The 22252-nt window shown below is 39.8% G+C and overlaps 1 protein-coding gene across 5 annotated transcripts in view; it reads right to left on the bottom strand.

Annotated features, from left to right (window-relative positions):
- Positions 1 to 214: 214 nt before the first annotated feature.
- IBTK (inhibitor of Bruton tyrosine kinase) overlaps positions 215 to 22252 on the bottom strand; it is a 61655-nt gene continuing 39617 nt past the window's right edge. For 4 of the 5 annotated variants that reach the window (XM_068408618.1, XM_068408626.1, XM_068408645.1 and 1 more), the window contains 6 exons: positions 21445 to 21537; positions 20419 to 20577; positions 13709 to 13861; positions 7094 to 7162; positions 6838 to 6970; positions 215 to 1593 (listed from right to left, as the gene is read on the bottom strand). In XM_068408618.1, the coding sequence (XP_068264719.1) occupies positions 1468 to 1593; positions 6838 to 6970; positions 7094 to 7162; positions 13709 to 13861; positions 20419 to 20577; positions 21445 to 21537 (733 nt within the window). In that variant the 3' untranslated portion in view covers positions 215 to 1467. The remainder of the gene's footprint in view (positions 1594 to 6837; positions 6971 to 7093; positions 7163 to 13708; positions 13862 to 20418; positions 20578 to 21444; positions 21538 to 22252) is intronic. The other variant, XM_068408635.1, reaches the window with a different exon arrangement.

The raw sequence follows: 22252 nt of genomic DNA, 5'->3' as shown, positions 1-22252 counted from the left end.
CCAAGTAACGCACTTAATGCAAGTATTCTCATCAGTATAGTGAATGAATCACCAGTAGAATTCAAAACAGAATTAAAAGCTACATCTTCCTTTGCCTATGTAGCTTCAAAACGCCTACAGATCTTGTTTAATACATAAAAGAAATACTTTTAGATTACTCTGTAGTTACCTAAAGTGTTGATTATATACAGACAGCACATAAAAGTATACTAACTTTGTGTAAATCAAGATTTTATGGTTTATTGCCATTTGTTTACAATTTTTGTGGGAGATTTTTTGGTGTAGCTTGACCTGAAACCATTAGGCATATCTACATAGGTTTTTTCAAGATTCAACTCTTTTATCACACAGTGATCAATTCTCTACATTCATCTTCTGTAGCTCTCTGCAATTCCAGTTTTCCAGAGTTCGTGAGTACTGACATGATTGAAAAAGTACAAGTCCAAACACACCTATATAAACAGATAAACTAGACAGAATATTGCAGATAAGGCTACTTTTTTTTTTTTGCCTTTTTTTATATATAAATTTGCTTAAACCAGGCACAGAGCTTTGGAACACACAATACTGAAAGCCACCTATGATAATCTTTGAAGGTTAAGTGTTTGTAAATTCCACAGTCAAGCATTCATCCCTATAGCTTTAACAATGAATACATGGATCTTTTATTTCCTCAGCACTTCAAGTGAATTGTACCTTAAACACAGTGGTTCTAAAACTGTACCATATTTACCAGAATAAACTATAGATGAGCTAATTAAGTGCCACCACGTTCTATTCAACTGTGTGCTTTACTTCACAATAGAGCTGACTGCTCAAAGGTCAGCCTCACAATAGTGAAAATACATGCACAACTGAACTGAGAGCAGTCAATGGCAGGGCACTTAGGTACAGCATAGAGGTTCATCGTGGAGCATGACAGTAAAAAGTACTGGCCGCAAGAATCAGAGAACCAGTACTTACACACATAACTTAAGGAAAACTGCATTATCAAACTGTATTTTTATATGAAGTTCAAGCACAAACTTTTACCAATATCCCCAATTTACCAGAAAGCTCTGAAGAACATCGCCCCCCAAGACTTTAAAGATTTATAATTCTGCACATTCAATTCCACATTAAATCACAAAATAAGCACTCGCTTTTCAGCCACCTGTGAATTTAACAAAAAAAGGTCACAATTTAAGATTAGCAAATGCATTTCCAATCTATAGCTTCATGTAACATTACTAATAATATGTCTTGTTAAAGAAATTCTCTCAAAACATACATACAATATATACTGTGGTTAAAGGACAGTGAACAAATTATTTCCATTCTCTCTAACAAATACCTAGTGATTCTGTGCAGTGTTTTAATGCTGATGTTAAAAATTACATGATTCCTGTTCTTCCAGTCCCATTCTACTTGTAGTAAGAATTAGAACTTCTGAAGTGGACATGCAACATGGACTGTGAAGAGTACGAATTAGTGCTTGTTCCACATAGGTGCTGCTATAGGTCCCTGCGGAGCCCTTTCAACAGTGACAAATTCATCAGGGTTGTTAAAAGCTTCATAGTGGATTAATAAATCTTGAATTGCACACTCCTCGATCTGGAAGGGAAAAAAGAACACGTACGTCAGTGTCAGATCTACATTTACATCAGTAGCATGATTATGAACTGGCTTTACTGGTCCTAAATTCATGTCTGCTACAGACCTCCTAATCAGGAAGAAGTAGGAGATGAAGCCTTCTTCAGACAACTTGAAGAAACCTCACGTTTGCAGGCCCTGCTCCCCAGGGGAAGCTTGAACCATCCTGATATCTGCTGGAAAGGCAACACAGTGGGGCACAAGCACGCCAGGAGGTTTGCACTGGTGAAAACTTCCTAACACAGATGATCAAGGAGGTGATGAAGGGAGATACTCTGCTAGATCTCATACTTACAAACAAAGAAGTCCTGGTCAGGGATGAGATGACTGAGGGCAGCCTTGGCTGCAATGACCATGAGATAGTGGAGCTCAGCATCCCGAGAGGTAGGAACAAGACAAATAGCAGGATAACAACCTAAGACTTCAGAAGAGAAGACTATAATCTGTTCAGGGATCTGCTTGGAAAAAAAAACATGGGATATGGCCCTGGAAAGAAAAGGGGTCCAGGACAGCTGGTTGATTTTAAGGATCATCTCCTCCAAGCTCAAGAATAGTCCATGCCAACGAGCAGGAAGACAAGCAAGAGTGGCAGGAGGCCTGCATGGATGAAAAAAGAGCTCCTGACAAAACTCAAACAAAAAGAAAGCATACAAGAGGTGGAAGCAGAAAAAGGTGACCCAGAAGGAAAACAGAGATACCGTCTGAGCACACAGGAACAGAATTAGAAAAGTCAAAGCCCATCTGAAGTTGAATCTGGCAAGGGACATGAATGGCAACAAAAAAGGCTTCTAAAGTAGCAAAAAGATGACATGGGCCCACTGCTGAATGACAAAGGACATAGAAAAAGCTGGGGAACTAACAGCTGCCTTCATCTTGGTCTTTAGTGGTAAGATAGCCTTTAGCAATCCCAGGCTCCTGAGATCAGAGCTGGCCAATATGACTGCAAGCCCACTCTCAAAATCTTTGAAAGGTTGTGGCGATAAGGATTGGTTCCTGAGGACTGGAAGGAAGCAAATGTCATTCCTACCTTCAAGAAGGGCAAGGAGGATCTGGGTGACTACTTACCAGTCACCCTCATCTTGATCCCTAGGAAAGTGGTAGAGCTTAAGTATGGAATAAGAGCTTAAGTGGACAAACTTAAGTACGGACAATACAAATGGACAGTGAGACGGACTGAAAACTGGCTGAACTGCTGATCTCAAAGGGTTGTGATCAGTGACACAAAGTTCAGCTAGAGGCCAGTCACCAGCAACAATACCGAGACTAGGGCCAGTACTGTTTAACATCTTCATTGATTACCCTCATGATGGGACAGACTGCAGTAAGGTTGCAGACAATACAAAATTGGAAGGAGTGGCTGATATGACAGATTAAACAAGAGATTGTGCATGCAGTAGCCCTTGGACCAGTCTGTACGGGACAAGATGTTAAAAATGTGCTCTACACTGCAGCTGGGGACAATGGTCCTACCTGGAGCCTCTGGCAGAAAGTACCAGGGGAGACTCAAGGTCGACCCCTAGGATTTTGGAGTCGAGGATACAAGGGCTCCGAGGCCAATTACACCCCAACTGAAAAAGAGATACTGGCAGCATATGAAGGAGTTAGAGCTGCTTCAGAGGTAATTGGTACTGAAGCACAACTTCTCCTGCCACCTCGATTACCAGTACTAGGCTGGATGTTCAAGGGTAAGGTTCCCACTACCCATCATGCAATTGATGCTACATGGAGTAAATGGATTGCATTAATTACACAGAGGGCTCGAATAGGAGACCCTAATCGCCCAGGAATCTTAGAAGTGATCATGGACTGGCCAGAAGGCAAAGACTTTGGAATGCCACCAGAAAAGGAGGTAACACGTGCTGAAGAAGCCCCACCATATAATGAATTACCAGAGGATGAGAAGCAGTATGTCCTGTTCACCGATGGATCCTGCCGTCTTGTAGGAAAGAATCGGAAGTGGAAAGCTGCTGTATGGAGTCCCATACGATGAGTCACAGAAGCCACAGAAGGACAAGGTGAATCGAGTCAATTTGCAGAAGTAAAAGCCATCCAGCTGGCTTTAGACATTGCTGAACGAGAAAAGTGGCCAAGGCTGTATCTTTATACTGACTCATGGATGGTAGCAAATGCCTTGTGGGGGTGGTTAAAGCAGTGGAAGCGAAGCAACTGGCAGCGCAAAGGTAAACCTATTTGGGCTGCTGAATTGTGGCAAGATATTGCTGCTCAGCTAGAGGAACTAGTCGTGAAGGTACGTCATGTAGATGCTCACGTACCTAAAAGTCGGGCAACTGAGGAACATCGAAACAACCAACAAGCGGATCAAGCTGCTAAAGTGTTCCAAATAGATTTGGACTGGGAACACAAAGGTGAACTATTTTTAGCTCGGTGGGCTCATGACACTTCAGGTCATCAAGGGAGAGATGCAACATACAGATGGGCTCGTGACCGAGGGGTGGACTTAACCATGGACTCTATTGCACAGGTTATCCATGATTGTGAAACATGCGCCGCAATTAAGCAAGCCAAACGGTTAAAACCTTTGTGGTATGGGGGGCGGTGGTTGAAATATAAATATGGGGAGGCCTGGCAAATTGACTACATCACACTCCCTCAAACCTGCCAGGGTAAACGCTATGTGCTTACCATGGTGGAGGCGACCAACGGATGGTTGGAAACATACTCTGTGCCCCATGCCACTGCCCGGAACACTATTCTGGGCCTCGAAAAGCAAATCTTGTGGCGACACGGCACGCCAGAGAGAACTGAGTCGGACAATGGGACTCATTTCAAAAATAGTCTCATAGACAACTGGGCCAAAGAGCATGGCATCGAATGGGTATATCACATCCCCTATCATGCACCAGCCTCTGGGAAAATTGAACGGTATAATGGGCTGTTAAAAACTACCCTGAAAGCAATGGGGGGTGGAACCTTTAAAAACTGGGATAAACATTTGGCACAAGCTACCTGGTTAGTTAACACCAGGGGATCTATCAATCGAGCTGGCCCTGCTCGGTCAGACCTTCTACATACAGTAGAAGGAGATAAAGTCCCTGTGGTGCATGAAAGGAATCTATTGGGAAAAACTGTCTGGATTCTTCCTGCAACGGGCAAAGGTAAACCCATTCGTGGGATTGCTTTTGCTCAGGGACCTGGATGTACTTGGTGGGTGATGTTGCAAGATGGTGAAGTCCGATGTGTCCCTGAAGGTGATCTGATTCTGGGTGAGAATACTTAATTCTGAACTGTATGTTGTTGCTGCATAAGTGTCTTTCAGGTTAAGACAGTGGTGATGAGACCGGAGCTAGCTTCATCAAGTGGCACCCAGTAACCTCCTCGAGTCTGACATCTTTAACCTGCAACCCGTGGGCACGAACCATGACAAAAGAGAGACTGCTAGCCAGAGAGACTGCTGAGAGACTGCTAGCCAGATGGAAACCCACAATCCTGAACCAAATGAACTTAATGAACTTTTTGTATAGAGATGAATCATAAACTAGTGATATGTGTATATATATTTGAAAATGAAAAGGTAGTGGTGATCTGAGTATGACGTGAATGGTATGGAATAAGGGGTGGAATGTCCTGGTTTGGCCCAAACCAGGCCAATTAGTCTTAGAGAAACCAAGGTCACTGCTAAATTCCTCACTGCTTATGAGTGAAGAGCCGAAGGGGGGGTCGCACCTGCAGGAAGGAGCAGACAGGGCAGGTGACCCAAGATTGACCAACGAGGTATTCCATCCCATACATGTCATTCTCACTTTCCTATTTATCACTAACCCACTGCCTCCTGGAGGTGGGGCCCAGGAGGGAGGGGCCCTCCTGTCTCCCACTGATTGGTACCAGCTTTGCCAATTCTCCAGTTAAAAGCCTGCAGGTGTGATGGCAGGGGAGCTACTGCATTTTCCCCTCTGCCTGTGCTGGGGGGAGCAACTCTGCCTGAGGAGGATTTCCAAGCTCTCAGTCTTGGCTTTGTATATATTTGTATATATTTGTATATATTTGATTATTTCTATTATTATTGTTATTATACTCTTTTTCATTATTATAGTTTATTAAAACTGTTTTAACTTTCCAACCCATAAGTCTCTCTCCCTTTTCCCTTTCCCTTTCCCTTAGTGGGGGGGGAGAGGATTAACAGAGAGCATCTGCCACCTGGTTAATAGCCAGCCCAGCTTTAAACCGTGACACCACTCAGAGGGACCCAGACACACTGGAGAAATGGGCTAAGAGGAACCTCATGAAGTTCAACAAAGGGAAATGCTAAGTCCAGCTCCTGGGAAGAATAAACCCAAGCATGAGTACACAGGCTGGAAAGTAGCTTGGCATAAAAGGATCCAGGGTCCTGGTGGACAAGTTGACTATTAGCCAGCAATGTGCTCATGTGGCAAAGAAGGGTGACAGCCTCCTGTGCTCTATGAGGAACAGCATTGCCAGCAGACTGAGATAGGTGATCCTTCCCTGCTACTCAGCACCGGTGAGACACATTTGGAGTGCTGGCGCACTTCTGGACTTCCCAGTACAAGAGAGACATGGACATACTGGAGACAGTCCAGTGAAGGGACACAAAAATTATTAAAAGCTTAGAGCGTCTGACATGAGGAGACGCTGAGCACACTGCAGTTCTTTAGTGTGGAGAAGAGAAGGCTTAGGGAGATCTTATTGAAGTGTATAAACATCTGATGGGAGAGAATAAAGACAACTGAGCCATGCTGTTCTCAGTTGTGCCCAGTGACAAGAGAAGAGGCAATGGGCATAGATTGAAATACAGAAAATTGCATTTAAATATAAAAATCTTTTTTACTGTGAGAGTAGTTAGACCCTAGAACATGTTTCCTAGAGAGACCATGGAGTCTCCATCCTTGCAGATATCCAAAAGCTGCTTGGACATGGCTTTGAGCAACCTGCTCTAACTGACCCTGCTCTGAGCAGGGGTTTAGATTAGACAATTTCCAGAGGTTCCTTCCAACCTCAACCACTCTCTGATGCTGTGAATGCATTCATGGACCCAGTAGTCAATTTGACTTTAATATAGGCCTACCTTATCAAACGGCAATGTGACATTATTATTAAATTATATTTAATATCATTATGTAAATGATACTAAGTGTACCAATACATAATCAATTCTAAAAACTGATCTCTGAAACAGCCATTGGAAACTCCCTGTGTTACTTCACAGCTACAGTAACTCAGGACTTTTACCTGAATCAAAGCCAAAGGTTTTTCTCTGCTCCTAATAAGAGCAGCTTCTTGCTGGAGCTCTTCCTCTACAATAGCTGAAAACATGACAGGTGCCATCACAGGAGAGCTAGCTGGTGATGCTGCTAACCAAGGACTGCAAAAAAAAAAAAAAAAACAACAAACAAAACAAATGACATTATGAGGCAACATCAAGAACAAGGTCAGCACAACACATACAGAAAACAAGCTCCAGAATCTAAGCCACTAACAAACTTACTTATGACTCTCCAGCTGTGGAGAATCCAAAACATGGTCTTCCAGACCTGTGCTTCTTCTAGTGGTGCACCTGGAAAAAGGTGGGAGAGTGAAAGTCACTGACAGAGCTTTCTCCTACATCATACTGTGAAGTACAAATTTACAGTAGGCAACTACAAATGTGTAGGGTTTTTCCAGAAGAAAGCATTAGGACATAATGCTGAATTTGTCTTTAAGTCTGATACTGTGACTAGAAGAGACCCTGATGCTCATTTCTGACTACCAGAATTTAATGGATTTTTGGGTTGGGTGTTAATTCTGGCATTGTTAATTTGAGCATTTGAACAAAGGTGCTTTTTTTTTAAAAAAAGAAAAAAAAAAGCTTTTTTACATGTGAAATAGTCAACTGAGTTATGCACTAAGGGTATTGTCTATAATGTTTGCAATTCATATGAAAAGAATATGGCTTCAAGATAAAAAAAAAAACAAAACCCACACAAAAACACCCAAAAACTGTCCTGTATTCAAATTAAGCATTTCATGTAAAAGAACCAGTGCTACAATAGCACTAGTAAATTATTTCCTCAAGTGTAAGCCCAGAAATTATGGACTTTCAGTACATATCCTGCAACCACCTCCCACATTCATAAGAATAGCATAAAACTAGAATTAACAGAATTGAAAACAAAAAAAAATTCTTGAAATATCAATAGAGTTCCCAACAGGAAGATATTTTATTCAGTTGCAAAATGCTAACTTCTCAAAAAAAGTAGTCACATTTGGTATACTGTGTGCCTTAAGAGAAAGGATATTTGTCAGAAAAAATCCTACATCAGTAGGAAGAGAGGAACCTATCCTCATTATTTAATACCCATCTTTGGCAACTTGTGTGATTTCCAGAACTCTAAAAAAGTGTTACAGCATACTATGAAATGCTAGCAGACTTTTTTGAATTATTCTGTTGCATTGCAAAAAACTCTAAGGGTGTTGGCATTTCAATAAATCAGTCTCAATTTTCCTTAAGGCTTTGGTAATCCTCTGTAAGTGTCCACAAACTCTTGGAAAACAGGAAAAATCTATAGACAGCTAAAAGAATTCCAGTAACTGCTAAGTTTTCTGCCTGGAATATCTTCCCCAGAACACAATTCCAAGGACAATAAGAACCATGATTCCTACTGCTAAGCAATGAGGGCAAGATCTCAAAAAATCTGAAATGCAACATCAGTCATCAAAAGTGGCATTTAAATGAACCATGCCCAGCTTTCTGTCACAAACCAGAATTTTGCCCACCAAATAGCCAACTACTCAAAGAACAGAATGAACACAAATTCAACTGCTCAGGGAAAAATACATAGATACCTGCAGCAACAGCTGCCAGGACATAACACTGGACTTCAAAAGAGGCTTTCTACTGTGTCACTCCCTTGAATCAAACCCAGCAGCTAAACTTTCTGCCAGGTCATACTGCTTCTGTGTTTCCACCGGGAAAGTACAGTTCATATTAGTCAAGATGATCCTTCCCTCCCATTTTCAGTAATGGTGATCACATCAGACACTGTCAGGACAGCCAGTGGTACACTGTATGGAGAGGAAACCAAGAAGGTGTGGTATTCTCCAAAGTGGACATTTCCAGATAACCACTATTCCAGAGCTTTGAAAGAACTGACACACGAAACAACAGCTCCATGGCACGAGTGGTCAGATCTGCTGTACCATTCTTCAGACTGAGTATCTATATAGCTGCAGTTCCTTTATTTTGACCCCATGAATATGCAATGCTTTTTCAACAGGTGTTGGAGACTAGTTAAAAATGGAAAAAAGGCAGAAAATCAGTATCTTGTAAATTTTTTTCCTGTTTTATCTTTGGTAAAAATCACAGGTTAGAGATCCTATTTTATTTAAAAAGGTATCGGGTCATGCCAGATAAATGTGATAAACAAACATGGGAATTCTGTAAGACACTGAATCAAGTGCCACATAACCTTTTTTTTTTTTTTTAAAGTTTCTCTTTACCTCTCCTACCTAGCTAATTAGTTACTTCACAGCTAGGTTAATCATTATTTTAGAGAATAATTTAACTAAAAGAAATATAACTAAGTTAACATACTGCGTACTGGGCTGTACTAGCAAGAGTGTGTCCAGGCAGACAAAGGAAGTGATTCTTCCTCGCTATGCTGTACTTGTTAGTCTACATACAGAGTATCATATCCAGTTTTGGGCTCCTCAATAGAAGAAGGATGCTGTCAGGCTGGAACAAGTCCAGTGGAGGGCCACCAAGATTAGGGGCAGGAGCACACAAGAGGAAGAACTGTGTTTTGTTAATCCTAAAAGAAGGCAGCAAAGGGGAGATCTCATTTCTGTCTTCAACTACCTAGCCTTAGGTTAGAAAAAAATGCAGCAAGAATCTTCCTAGAGGTCCACAGTGATAGAATAAGATGCAACATACACAAGTTGCAAAATAGAAAATTCCAGTTAGATACAAGATAAAAAAAAAAAAATCCCACTATGGGGATGATACACTGGAACATGTTGTCCAGAAAGGTTGGGATATCTTCATACTTGGAAGCAGTCACAACTCAAGCAGACCAGATCCTGAGCAACGTGATCTAGTTTGGCTTATTTTGAGCAAGAGACTGAACTAGAGAATCTAAATTATTCTATGATTTCAACAGCAGGGGACTGCTTTTAGCTGAAGTCTGGATAAATCACCTTCCAGCTTTTACTGCACTTAAGAAAGATATAATAAGAAGCAGGAAAAAATCAGAAGAGGAAGCAAGGAGAAGAGGAGATGAAGGCATTTTTTTGTTTTCTGGTTTGTTTAATTAAGAGCATGTTTGTACAACTTACTAGATGCCTTTATTCTGGTGTCATCTCTCAACCTTTTCTCTTTTTCCACCTGCCTTAATAATGCTCACCTTCCTGCCCATTTGACAGTAAGCGACACCTATCCAGCCCATTTGAGTGCTATGCTCTTCTTCCCACTCACAATCGAAAGAACTCACAGCACTACTATACATGAATCCAAGTAGGTAGTTATACTTCACAAATCTGTTTCTGTACAGATAAAAAGTTCTTTCCACAGTAACACTTCTAAATAAACAAACCAACAAACCCCAACAACAACCAACAGAAATTTCCAAAAACTAGAATTAATAGTTCCAGTGTCACAGTACACTCTAATGATCAATTAAAAGATAAGTTTAAATACCTGTGTCATCTCCCTCAACTTAAATGTGGCTTTAAAATGTAGGAAGCAGTTCAGATATTTTGAAGCTGTTCGTACATACATACATCTGTGTTTCTTGCTAGCAAGACACCCAGTCCAGATATTAAATCAACTGCAGATATTTCAACATGCTAGATTAATTCCTCAGCTGGCATCAAAATAAGTAGGAGAAATGGAACAGATGGGAAATGGGAAGCTAGCATATACAGAAAAATGGAAAAAAAGCCTCAAAAATATAGAACTTGGAAACCTGGAAGTCTTGAAAATTAAAGACTGGTGCAGAGACGTATGTGGTTCTGCATGGAAACAAACCAGCCAAGTATCATCAGTACTGAACCAACCTGATTAACTCAGTTGGCTGAACTTGCCATGACTCCTGCATAGCCACCAAGATGTCCCAGCACTCAGCTCCCCACTGTTTCTGAAGGATTTGTTCATTTGAAGGCAGTTCAGGTCCGGTGCCTCCCTGATCTAATGACTGCTCTCAGAAAAGGAACACAAAGCCTGGTCTCCTGCAGAATCTCTTGGGTTCTGCTGTACTATTTGAGTCATGTACTGCTTATTAGCTCATTATTAGCCACGCCAGAACTAGGCCATTCCCACGCAAAGCCACAAAGACTTGTTTCCACTAAGACTCTTCACTGCTCCCTGGAGTAACACAGCAAAGACAACCCAGGCTGCCACAACAAAGCTAAGTCATGTCAGGTCTATGTTTTTAGCTTGGACTATGAGCTACACATGCACAGCTGTACAGCATAACTCCCAAGGCTGAGCTGTCCCTGGAAACAACGCAGCCACATCCACACAGCCCAGCTTTTGGGCTGATCTGTCTCTGGACTGAATCCAGTTCACATCTTCACATTCATGACATGGTTCATCTACAGAAAATTTCTGGGTTGCATAAATTGGCAGGTGACAGTATATGGAAGAGTGTTTATGCAACCACCAAAAAAACTCATCCAGAGACAAACTTGTCAAGTTTAATTACTGCACAGTTTATCCAAAGAAAAAAGACAAAGCAGGAACAGTAGCCACGCACGTATCTTCAGTGTCCCATCAGTTAGTCTGACATCAACAGATGAGGATTACTTATGCGCTACGCACATGCAATTTCCTTTCCTTAAAAAGGAAGAGATAAGAGTGTGGATAATTAAGCTTCACAGAAATAGCTCTTGAATGCTACAGGCAAAAATCAGAGCCTACTGTGACAGGAACTGTACAGTCAAAGAATAAAATTACCTCAAACCAGAAACTCAACTCCTAACTTTCAGATGGATGAACTAGTCACCTAGGCTCTTTACACCTAATAGAAAAAAATCATCATCTTCAGACACAGTTCAAAACCACCTGAAAGAGCCCTGGAAGTGCTGTCTTCCAACTGATTATAGTTAATCTAGTCGTCTAGGCTCCCACTAGCTTAATGTATCATTTTTAGACAGCTAACTTATTAGGCTTGGATTCAGCTCAAATAATCCACTTTGAGACTGTGCAGACTGGCCAGACTGCACAGACTAGATAGAGCAAGGCAAAAGGAAAAGAAATTACTTTAAGAAGATCACAGAGCAAGCGTGACAAAGTTAATAATAGCACCCAGTGCAAATCCCCTTCCACCAGCCCTTGCCATTTCCCATATGACAAAAAGCTTTATTATTTTGCTAGCAACTAAATTAATGATACCTGTTCTTCTGCAGATTTGGGCTTCGTATCCCTACATCTACACTCACCCTAATAACTTCAGCTTTATCCCTCTGTTCCTGAAGAATGCCCACCCGTCACACACACTCTCCAAATCCCTGCTACCTCTCTCCTCTAACACCATCCCACACACAATGTTCCTATATTTCGACCCTCATTTTGTTCTTTATCTACCAACAGGACACATACTACTCTGTCCTAGGGAAACACCAGTTTCTACACAAGCTGAGCAACCAAGAGGGAGGCCCTGCAGAACTTTCTTTTCCTTATGGAGGGGAAAGCTTTTGGAGGGGGATGGAACAGGAGTTCATAAGAAAAACTGGAAGGTAATGGGTGTCAGGTCTCCCTGTGCACCAACAGGCTCTGCAAACTCTTCTCCCTCTGCGCAGCTGTGTAAACTTAAGTCAGTCTGCTATGAACAGAGTTGAGCTGTAAGGAAGAGCTGTGCCAAGGGTCATGGGGGTTCCCTGTCTTTACTCAGGAGCTGCATTTAAGCTCAGTCCCTCAGTCTTAGGCCTTTCTTGAGCTATGCTGCAGCTATGCCCAAGCCCAGCCTTGCTGTTCCTGACCCTGACTTGACTTACAGGTTTGACCTCAACCCTGCCTCACCCCCCACGGTCTGCACTCACTGACCGTGGCTCTGTCACAGAGCCTGCCCTGCTCACCTCACTCCGGCACAGTGGGGCTGTGCCCTTGCCAGGGAGGCCACCACCCAGCCAGTCCTGCTGTCACCCTTGAGTCCCCTACCACCACAGGACAGCTGGCCTGCGCTGCTTCCAGATGGTGGATGGGACAGTGTAAGATTTTCAGGCCCTCTGTCCCACAAATATATTTGAAATGCATAGCATTCGAAGTTACTGATGACAAGGGGAAGAGATGCAGGTGGGTGGGCAACTCAGTCATACAGACCTTCAGGAATAAGGCTGAGATTTCTTTCCTCCACTTAGACAGTTATTTTAACCCAACACAGAGGTTTTATTGGAAGTAGCAAGAGGATGTGTGGCTAAAACAATTTGATCAAAGAGCAACGCTGTCTAATAACTAGACATATAATTCATGTGCACCTCGGAACAAGTTATTTTTGTCCTTAGAATTGTGGTCCTCCAGTAATTATAATACATAAGACATAACCAATGTATCAATATTTCAGTAAGCCCTCTTAACCCATGAAAAATTGCACCTAAGCAATTAAGTCAGCTTATAAGAAAACTCAGATCAGGAAATGCCAGAACTGTGTTTGAATAAACTGATTTTGTTCACTCAGTGTTTACACAAAAATACTTCTAAGCAAACTTTGTTTCATGCATGCCATATCTGAATGCTAAAGAATATCTAATTTTCTACAGAAGTTAGAAAATATAGTTTTATCATTTTTATACATACATATATATACAAATGTGTACACACACACATATTTTGTTTGGAGTGTTTATGTCCATATATACCCATACACACACACATGTCCAGACAGATGGACACAAACACTTTGAACCTCAAACAAAATATTACCAGTGGCATTAAATCGCTTTAGTCTTTAAGCTTCCTATTCATGAGTATTCCATTCATAAAATCCTTTAACAGAATCATTAAAAGAATGCTTACAGGATTTTTTTTTTTAAATTAAAATTTTATCCTTTTTTATTTCAGCAGAATTTAAACATGTTATCGTGGTTCTTGTATAATGGTTGATCAAATATGAAAAGACTACTCCCTTACCTTATGGTGTTTTGGACTGATGAATCCTCAGTTCCTTTATATCCAGCTCTTTTGATACCAGTACCAGGTGAACTATTCGCACTCATACATTTTTCTTCTTCCATTACAAGATCACGGAATGACTTTGGCAAAGCAGAATGTAATGAAGATGACCTTTAAAAAAAAAAAAAAAAAGATCAACTCCTGTTATACTTGTGCTTTCCAAGGCTCCATATCGTTCCATGATTAAGATAGCAAGAGGGCCTTTTCAGTTATGAAAAATAAAAATACAATATTACTTAGCTTTTGATTCTCACCATTATGCCTGCTAGACCCCATTTGCTAAAATAAGTCACTTTGGGTCAAATAGGCAAACAGCAGAAAATAAATACCTATGAGAACAGAACAAGCTAGTAGTATGGAAATTTCATTAGAAGGGGGAAAAAAAACCAAACCAAAACAAAACCCATAAACCACCCCTCCATCTATTCCCCCCCTACTTCATCCTCTTAAAAAGCAATTTTGTTTTCAGACACCTTGTCTTAGACAAGCTGTACCTTTTCTAATGGTATTATTCCTTGAAAACACGTTCTCATAAATCACACAATGCTCTACAACTTTTATTCTAATACTGTTAGTTTACCACCATGAAAGTCAAGTATAGCTGACCTTCCTTCCCCAAGAGTTACTCATACCTGCTGGAGGCTCTATAAATAACTTAATCTACAGTGAAATTCTTAAAACTGATATATTTAATTTTCTTTTACTTGCCCAAGTATAATGGGCAGTTACCTCAACTAGAGCCTGCATATTACCTTTCAAAAATAAACCAGTATGAAAGTATAGCAATTTAGCATCATAGCTATTCTGAACACTTTCTGATCCAAAAGCCTTTTTATTTACAGAATTCAAGGCAGTTACCATTAGTCTTTCCTTTACCCATCAAGAGTTTGGAATTAATTCTTCATATATTTGCTTACGTTTAACTTTACTAAGCATAGCAGTCCCACTCATTGTCAAATATACAAAATACATATTGGAAGAATAGCTCAGCTTATTATCTGCTCGAAGAAATAAGAGTTCAATTATAAACACTACTGAAGCAAAACAAGCTTTCTATACAATGCTAATTGTTTGTGCAGTTACCGTAAGAATGGAAGCATTTGAAGCCAAAGACTTTCAAACTACATCTATGTGGTATACAATTTAAGATAACACGAGGGAATTCAAACATTGCAACATTGTATCTGAAATCTTGCAACAAAAGCATCTGAATGTTATATATGATGTCTGAACCCCATGCTAGACCACCCGGGCTTAAATTTGTACTTTTTTTGTTGTCGTTTTTCTTTCTCTCTCTCTCTTTTTTTTTTTTTTTCTTAAATATTGCGTAAGCAGTGCAGAGGTATAGAAAGCAGAATGGGAACCTCCAGATGCAGGGGCTCAGAGACATTTTGCACATCCTCTATTCCTACTACCAGCTGGCACGCAAGAGTCTGGGCAAGTGTTTGACAAGAATTTCCCCCAACTTATTACACTGCGCAGACAAATGGTTTCCTTGGGATCTGCTGTCACACGAGCTGCTTCTTCTTCTAACAATTCACGTAACCTACCCATTTTCATGAAAATTCTGTACTGCAACCAGACCCACTTGCAACACAGCATCAAAAAAAACCCCCAAAACAACCCCTGAAAAAACCCAACTCTGCATCATTCTCAGCTTGTGAACCTATCCAAAACAACTACCAGTGTCTTAAAATGGTTCGGCTTAAACTGGTGCAAATTTGCCTAACAGTAACAACTCTAAATTTCGGCTTGTGCTCCCGATACATTATCATTTCTATCCAATTTGTAGAATTGGAAAAACTAATTTATACGGTTTTTTAAAAGTGGAATATGACTATATTTCTCTAAGCTATAACTGCAAAAAATCAAAGCATGAAGTTCCAAAACAGCTGTTGATGTTTCAGTATAAACTGGAATATCAATAAACTGACAACCTAGACATTAAAATACACAATTGCAAGAGAGACTTCAAACTTTATGTCTTCACTTTTGAAAAGCCATAGGCTCTCCTGAGCTTAAAAAAAAAAAAAAAAAAAAAAAAAAAATAAACACCACCCCCGTCCTTCGATCAAAGTAGGCTTGGAGTACTAACAAAGTTAACATCCAGCTTCCTGCATGACATATTCTCAAAGTATTACTAGTGTGGGGGTTTTTTTCCCCCTTCTCATTTCCATTTTTCTTCAAAGGAGGAAACACAGGTTCAGTCCCCCCAAAACTACGAAACTGGAGGTCTCTTTTGGTGGAAAACGTAGGATATTGTGTATGATAGACTCTGTCTTTTAGTCAACCAAAAAAGAGCTGAAAGGTCCCACACCCTTCTGGCAAGCGTGCTCAATGCACATCCAAGATGAATATCTGATTTCATTGGAACACAAGTTCTATGGCTTTGACTATATTGCGCGCGTGGAAAGCTCAATCTGTTGCCAAATGTACTCTAATAGTCCATTGTGAATTTACAGAATATAACTTTTCAAATATAATATTAGAGCAGATGAGTAACACTTGCTATTCTACCTCACATACAAAAATACTTTGAACAACCAGCAGAGGCAATCAAATAATTGATGGCTTGCCTAAAGCAGCTTAAAGTTTATTCAACAAATTCTCTTCCAGCAGCTAAGCATAATTTTAAATATTCGTATACTTCCCACTGGTTCTTTGCTTGAATTCTTGAGCTACCAGCATTTTCCAGATCAGCAGTCAGAGGAAGGTACAGAATCATGCGTGGTGACCACGCATTCCACGATTCCATCCTCCTGAAGAATACCCCCGCCTTTCCACGTAAGATGGTTTGTGTAACATAGTAGAGCCCAGCTACTTCAAAAACTGCTTCATCAGAACCTTAAGAGCACAATATATTTTCTAGAGACAGTTATCTAAGCATATTCAAAAATCAGTCCATGCTTACTTTTTAAATGCAAGGAACAGTTCATAGGTAGTTGGTAGTTTAAAATTAAATAACATCCAATAGGCAAAGAATTATCTATCAGAGAGTAGATGAATAGCACAAATAGTCAAACTATTCAGATGTCAGACCAAGGAAGTTATGTCTTATATTTTTATATGCCTTTTACCAGAGCTTTTCTTAATATCTTATTTCCTGTATTAAGAAGTAAATCATTTAACTAAAGCACATGAACTAGATGCTTCAAGTCATTCAGTACAAATACTTCTTAAGAGCCATTTATCTCACACTGAAAAATAGGACTTCAGGAATAAAAACAAAAAAACCCCACTCTTCTGAATAAGCCCAGAGAACTAGATAAGCAACACAATGTCCTCCAAAACCTGCTTGAGGCTTTGTTGTACCTAAAAGTTGTGTATGAAGGGTAGAAGGGAAAGACCAGGCTGGAGAAAGACACACATCCTATACAAACATCCTCCTGAGAAGGAGTTCTCATAGGCCCTTCCGTTGTCACCCAAAGTCTGTCATAGCCAAGTATATAAAACTGCAGCTTGAAAATGGCTAGTAAAACAAAAAAGGAAATTAACTGATGACATTTAAGGTTACTGGTGGAAAATACTCATGAAATGGCTACACCAGTGACCTCTAACAACAGCCCAAGCCATGGCATGGTAGGTCTGGGAAAGTTCCTTTCAAGACTCCAGAGAAAACAGACTTGTGATCACTGACCACAGAAAGGTCTCTGACTTTCCTGAATGCCTGAGGAAAAGGATCATGTAGGCCTCAGTCCACCTCATTAGCAGCACCCCTTACCAGCTGCAGCTGTCCTCCCACATCAGCATGGACACCCCTCTTAGTCACCCAGCCGGTACTGTGGCTTCCCTGGTGCTGCCACGCAGAGTCACTGAGGGGTAGAAAGGTGGTGGGTTTGTAACAATGCATAAATTAGTGTGTGAATGAGCCCGTGTGATTTGTGTATGTAAGACTGCATATATCATCATTGTAGATGTTAGGTTACATAGTGTTTATGTATAATTATAACATTAGTAGTAAGATTAGAAATAGTAGATGGATTTTTATTTTTTAATGTAATAAAGGATAGCATAACTCAGTATTTCCTGTGTTGGTCACCATCTGATTCAACCGTCAGTCTCTCCTAGCAAATTTTAAGCCTCAGAGCTGTAAGTGCCCTGTGACACGTTCAGTAGCTAAGCCAAATAACTAACTTGCTGCTTGACCTGCAGTATCACCTGTGTAAAGCAGGTAGCGTGTTCTTCGGAGCATTTGAGAGGAGAGTGTTAAGAATTCTGAAATTCATCCACTCATTAGAATTCAGAAGACAAATCTTGCAAACCTTGTTTCTTCTATCATGAAGGTCCCAATTACAGTTCAGAGGTCAGGTCGAGTCTGACTCCTTAGCTAAAAAGCAACTCATTCAATTTCTTTAAGACAAAATCATGGGCTTTGCCCAATGTTCTATCAGAATAACTTTTTGGGGCTGGGGCAATAAATGAGACCTTGAATTTTGGTATTAGGTGTACATGGTTGAAGACAAATTGAGAAGACAGATATTTAAATCCTGCTTGTATAAATCAAAACAAAAGAATTCAACCTTTTCTTAGATTCACTTGCTGGATATTTTTAAGATCAGGTCATCTTAGGCAGTTCATTTTTGTAAATAACTACTGTAGTAACATACCTCTATAGCTTGTAAGCTGAACACTGGAAATGCATGGCATATAACTATTCTTTAGTTATAATCAACCCATGATGTCTACAGAGAAGATTTCTTGTCCCTACTTTCACTGACCCTTGGAGGAATCCCAGCCATCACTGTCAGAATCACTCTTGAAGGGCACTTCATGCCACACTACCTTGAATTCACCAAACAACTGCCCCTCTCAGATCAGACTGACATGATCTTTGACCGGCCCTGTAAAATACTAAAGCCCTTTAACTGTAAGGCTGAATGTACTGCATGGTGTCCACTAGAGAAGCAAAGCTTGTTCTGGTGTCATAAATGGAAGCAGAATATTATTTCAGAATCAATTATTATCTGATTTATAACGCAGGATTTTGAGATGTTTACAAAATACTCTCAGTTTTTCCTGTACATGACTGATAAATATTTTGAACATCAGCTCTATTTTACCATTGTTATATTCTGGGATATTACTGTTATTACTATGGCCTTAAACTAAGATAATAGCATACCAACAGACCTATATGGAATCTCAAATAAATCTAAAGGCACTTCAAACTCAAGATGCTGATCATAATAGCATCCATCAAAAAAAAAAAAAAAAAAAAAAAGATGAGATACATGAAATGGAGCAGAGAAGCAAGCAGTTCTATATATTACCCTAAACCTTTTGACACAGATCGCCTCTCAGGAAGCAACTACTGCCAGGAAGCAGCCTACCTTTTCCTCAGCCAGCTAGTGATGTGATTTTCTCTCCATACACTCATTAAATAGCTAACAGGCTACATGTCTGTTTTGAACTTACAGGAGCATAGCAGAAAGGCAAAGATTCCAGCAGATGCTTACTACTCATATTTCTGAAAGGCGCAACCAATTCTTATAAGAGATCAAATGAAAGAGAGCCAAAAGACACAAGAGGGAGACAGCTCTAATTGTGGAAAATAAACCTATCCTTTGAAAGACAGACTCTTATTTCACTTTGAAATCTATCCAATACAAAAGGAAAACTACTACAATAACACTTAAAACAGCTGAATTGTCTAAAAAAGACTTCATTTAAAACAGGGTAACTGTGGTGGGTATGCAGCAAGCTTTGCTCCCACTGAGGCACAAACAGGTAAGCTCTATAGAGAGGAGACTGCCTCACAATTCTTCTAGGGTACCAGTACAAAAGCAAGCTGCAATAAAAGTCTAGACCTTCTTGAACAGGGAAATGAGAACTGCCCAACATTTACCTCAAGTTAAGAGCACACACAGAGGTATTTATTCTGTAGTAATTAAACACATTAAATTTACATAGCTTGCAACTTTACAGTCATGTCTTTATGCTTTCATCCAGTACCAGCTGTAAATGTGAAGAACAAAGCATGAATCAGGCTAGCACCTCATTACATTCATTGTTGTAAACATAGTTCATTGAACAGATCATAAACCATTTTTCTATTCGATACAGTGATACTAACTTGAACATTTAAATTGTGTGTAATCAGCATTAAGTCATTCTAAACCCATTATGCATTCTTCCACCATAAGAATTCTTAGCAGCATCTGTCACTCCCTCCAGCTCCAAGCCACCTAGATAACTTTGTTATCTCTAATTTCAGTCTGGTTTTGCTCTACTCCAAAGTCATTCTAGCCCTTTTCCCCCAGGAAGGGCTAATAATTTTCTTTATGTTTTTGACAGGAAAAAAATAGCACTCATAATGGTTTTCAATAACCTCTTCCTAAGTTTCAGAGCTTGCGCTCAACCTTCTTTTTCTATACTTCACATTGATACCATCTGCAAATACCACATCACACACAGGCAAGAACCAGATGGGATGCAGTCTTCTGACTCACTATAGCTAAATTTCAAAGAACTGTTAAACTGCAACCACTGCATTTCCCTGCCCCTTTTTAATTTCTAGATTGCTACCAAATGTAGATACAAATACTTCAGTGCTAGTCTTTTAAATGAAAATGGCCTAGGTTCTGTTCATTAAAGAAACTGCTTCTAAGAGACTATTGAATGTAAAAACCCTCCAAAGAAAAAGAAGTGGTATTTGATTTATAACATACCATGCATTCCCTAGTTTTGCAACTTTCATAGGTGGGAGTGGTGTGGTTATTAGTGTAGTCGGCTCCATGCTTCTAGTTACTGATCCATTATCTTTTGCTGCCAGGGCAATCATTTTCCTTTGCTTCTGAGAAAGCTTGATTCCATGAGACGCCATTCTGCTGTGAATTGATATTGCAAAGAGAGAAGATGTAAGATCAGTGTCCTTTGAGATGACTCTCCTTTAATCTTGCAAATTAAACTCAGAAATACTTCCTTCCTAGACCAAAATAACTTTGTCTAGAGTGCCAAAAGGGGAGTATAGGTAGCAGGGAGGGGTTGGATGGCTGGGGAGAAAAAGGAGGGTCAATGAATACCATGAGTGACAAGAAAAGAATAGCATAATAAAACATTCTTCACATAAGATGTCACAAATGAAAACATGTAGAGTAGGAATCAAGTCTCCAAAAGATATGGACTAGCACCAGATGAAGACTATTTTCTAATTTTGTGACTTTTTAGAGACTGTCAGAAGCTTAGCTCCCTTAAACCAAAAATATTCATGCATAAGAAATGTATACAACATAACCATTTTTTCTATTCTTAATAGTTTTCTAAGTTATTTGGATTCTTCAGTCTTGGCTGTTTTGTTCACAGCTTCTGAATCTACCTAGCCAGCAACCCTTTACTAGGCTTCAGGACTACTGTCTACTTATGAGAATGCTACACTTCAAAGGTCATGAAAGTCATCTCCAGTTTTCTTCCATATGTCGCCAGTCAAGAAACACTAGGTTTAATTCACTGCCTCCTGAAAATGTACACTTATCTCCCTGTGTCTTTGGGATGCTTCTCTGAGCAAGAACCACTCTTGCTTCTGTCTGAGGAAGAATTGTCAATATTAAGACTGAAGTAAACGAAGCCATTCAAAAACAAAGAGGGCAACTTTTCTCCTGCTTGTTTTGAACTCCAAACTGCCTGAACCACTGAGTAAATTCATAACAGCCTGGTCTATCACACTTTTCTTTTATAGATTTTGGTTTTTTACCAACCCTGAATTTGCCTTTGGCATGGTTCCACATTTCTGCATACTTTCTTCAATTTCCATGATGGTTCTTAGATCCATAGCAGGAGGGCTGGCAGGGCTAAATGAAAAATAAAAAGTTACCTTACAAGGCACTCATTTTTACTTACATTCCACTGTTCCTGCCTTCACTGAAATCCTCTAAATCATACATAAGATTGGTAACCGGATGTATAATTTATGTCTATTTCCTCAATTATGGCAAACCTCAAATAGAATGTTTCTGACAAAACTTTTATAAATATATACATATTTAAGAGCACACTATAAAAATACTTTGAAGACTCACTATACTATGAAACAAGATGATGTGAACTATGATTACTTTAAAAAAATTAGACACTTAAATTCAGGATAATTATTTAGCAGTCAACTGCTCATGCTAAGTCTTAGAGAGGCATTGGTCACAGCTCTTTCATGAAGGTTGAATTAGGTCTTTCTTTGAAGAACAGGATTAAAATTATTTCACATGGCAAACAGAACACTCTTTGCAAACTTAGAGCTCTGTACAAACACCAATAACATTCTCAAACTTTAGGAATCAGTTTCTTTTTCATAAATGACCTGATTTTAAACTTCCACAGAAATGAACATGAATTAAATCCAGACATTTCCAAGCTTTAAATAAAACTGAAAATTAAAACCCATGTACTTAAAGGCATTTGTAAACTAAGCAGTGTCACAACTAGATTCAAGGACAAGCTTTGAAAAATATAAGCAGCACTCCCTCTGTCTCTCCCGACAGAAACCCAACTGCCATAGACTAACTAGTGAAT

Source organism: Nyctibius grandis, chromosome 1 (assembly GCF_013368605.1).
Source record: "Nyctibius grandis isolate bNycGra1 chromosome 1, bNycGra1.pri, whole genome shotgun sequence".
NCBI lineage: Eukaryota > Metazoa > Chordata > Aves > Nyctibiiformes > Nyctibiidae > Nyctibius > Nyctibius grandis.
Note: the sequence above shows the minus strand (reverse complement) of the source record. Positions and strands in the feature narration are given on the sequence as shown.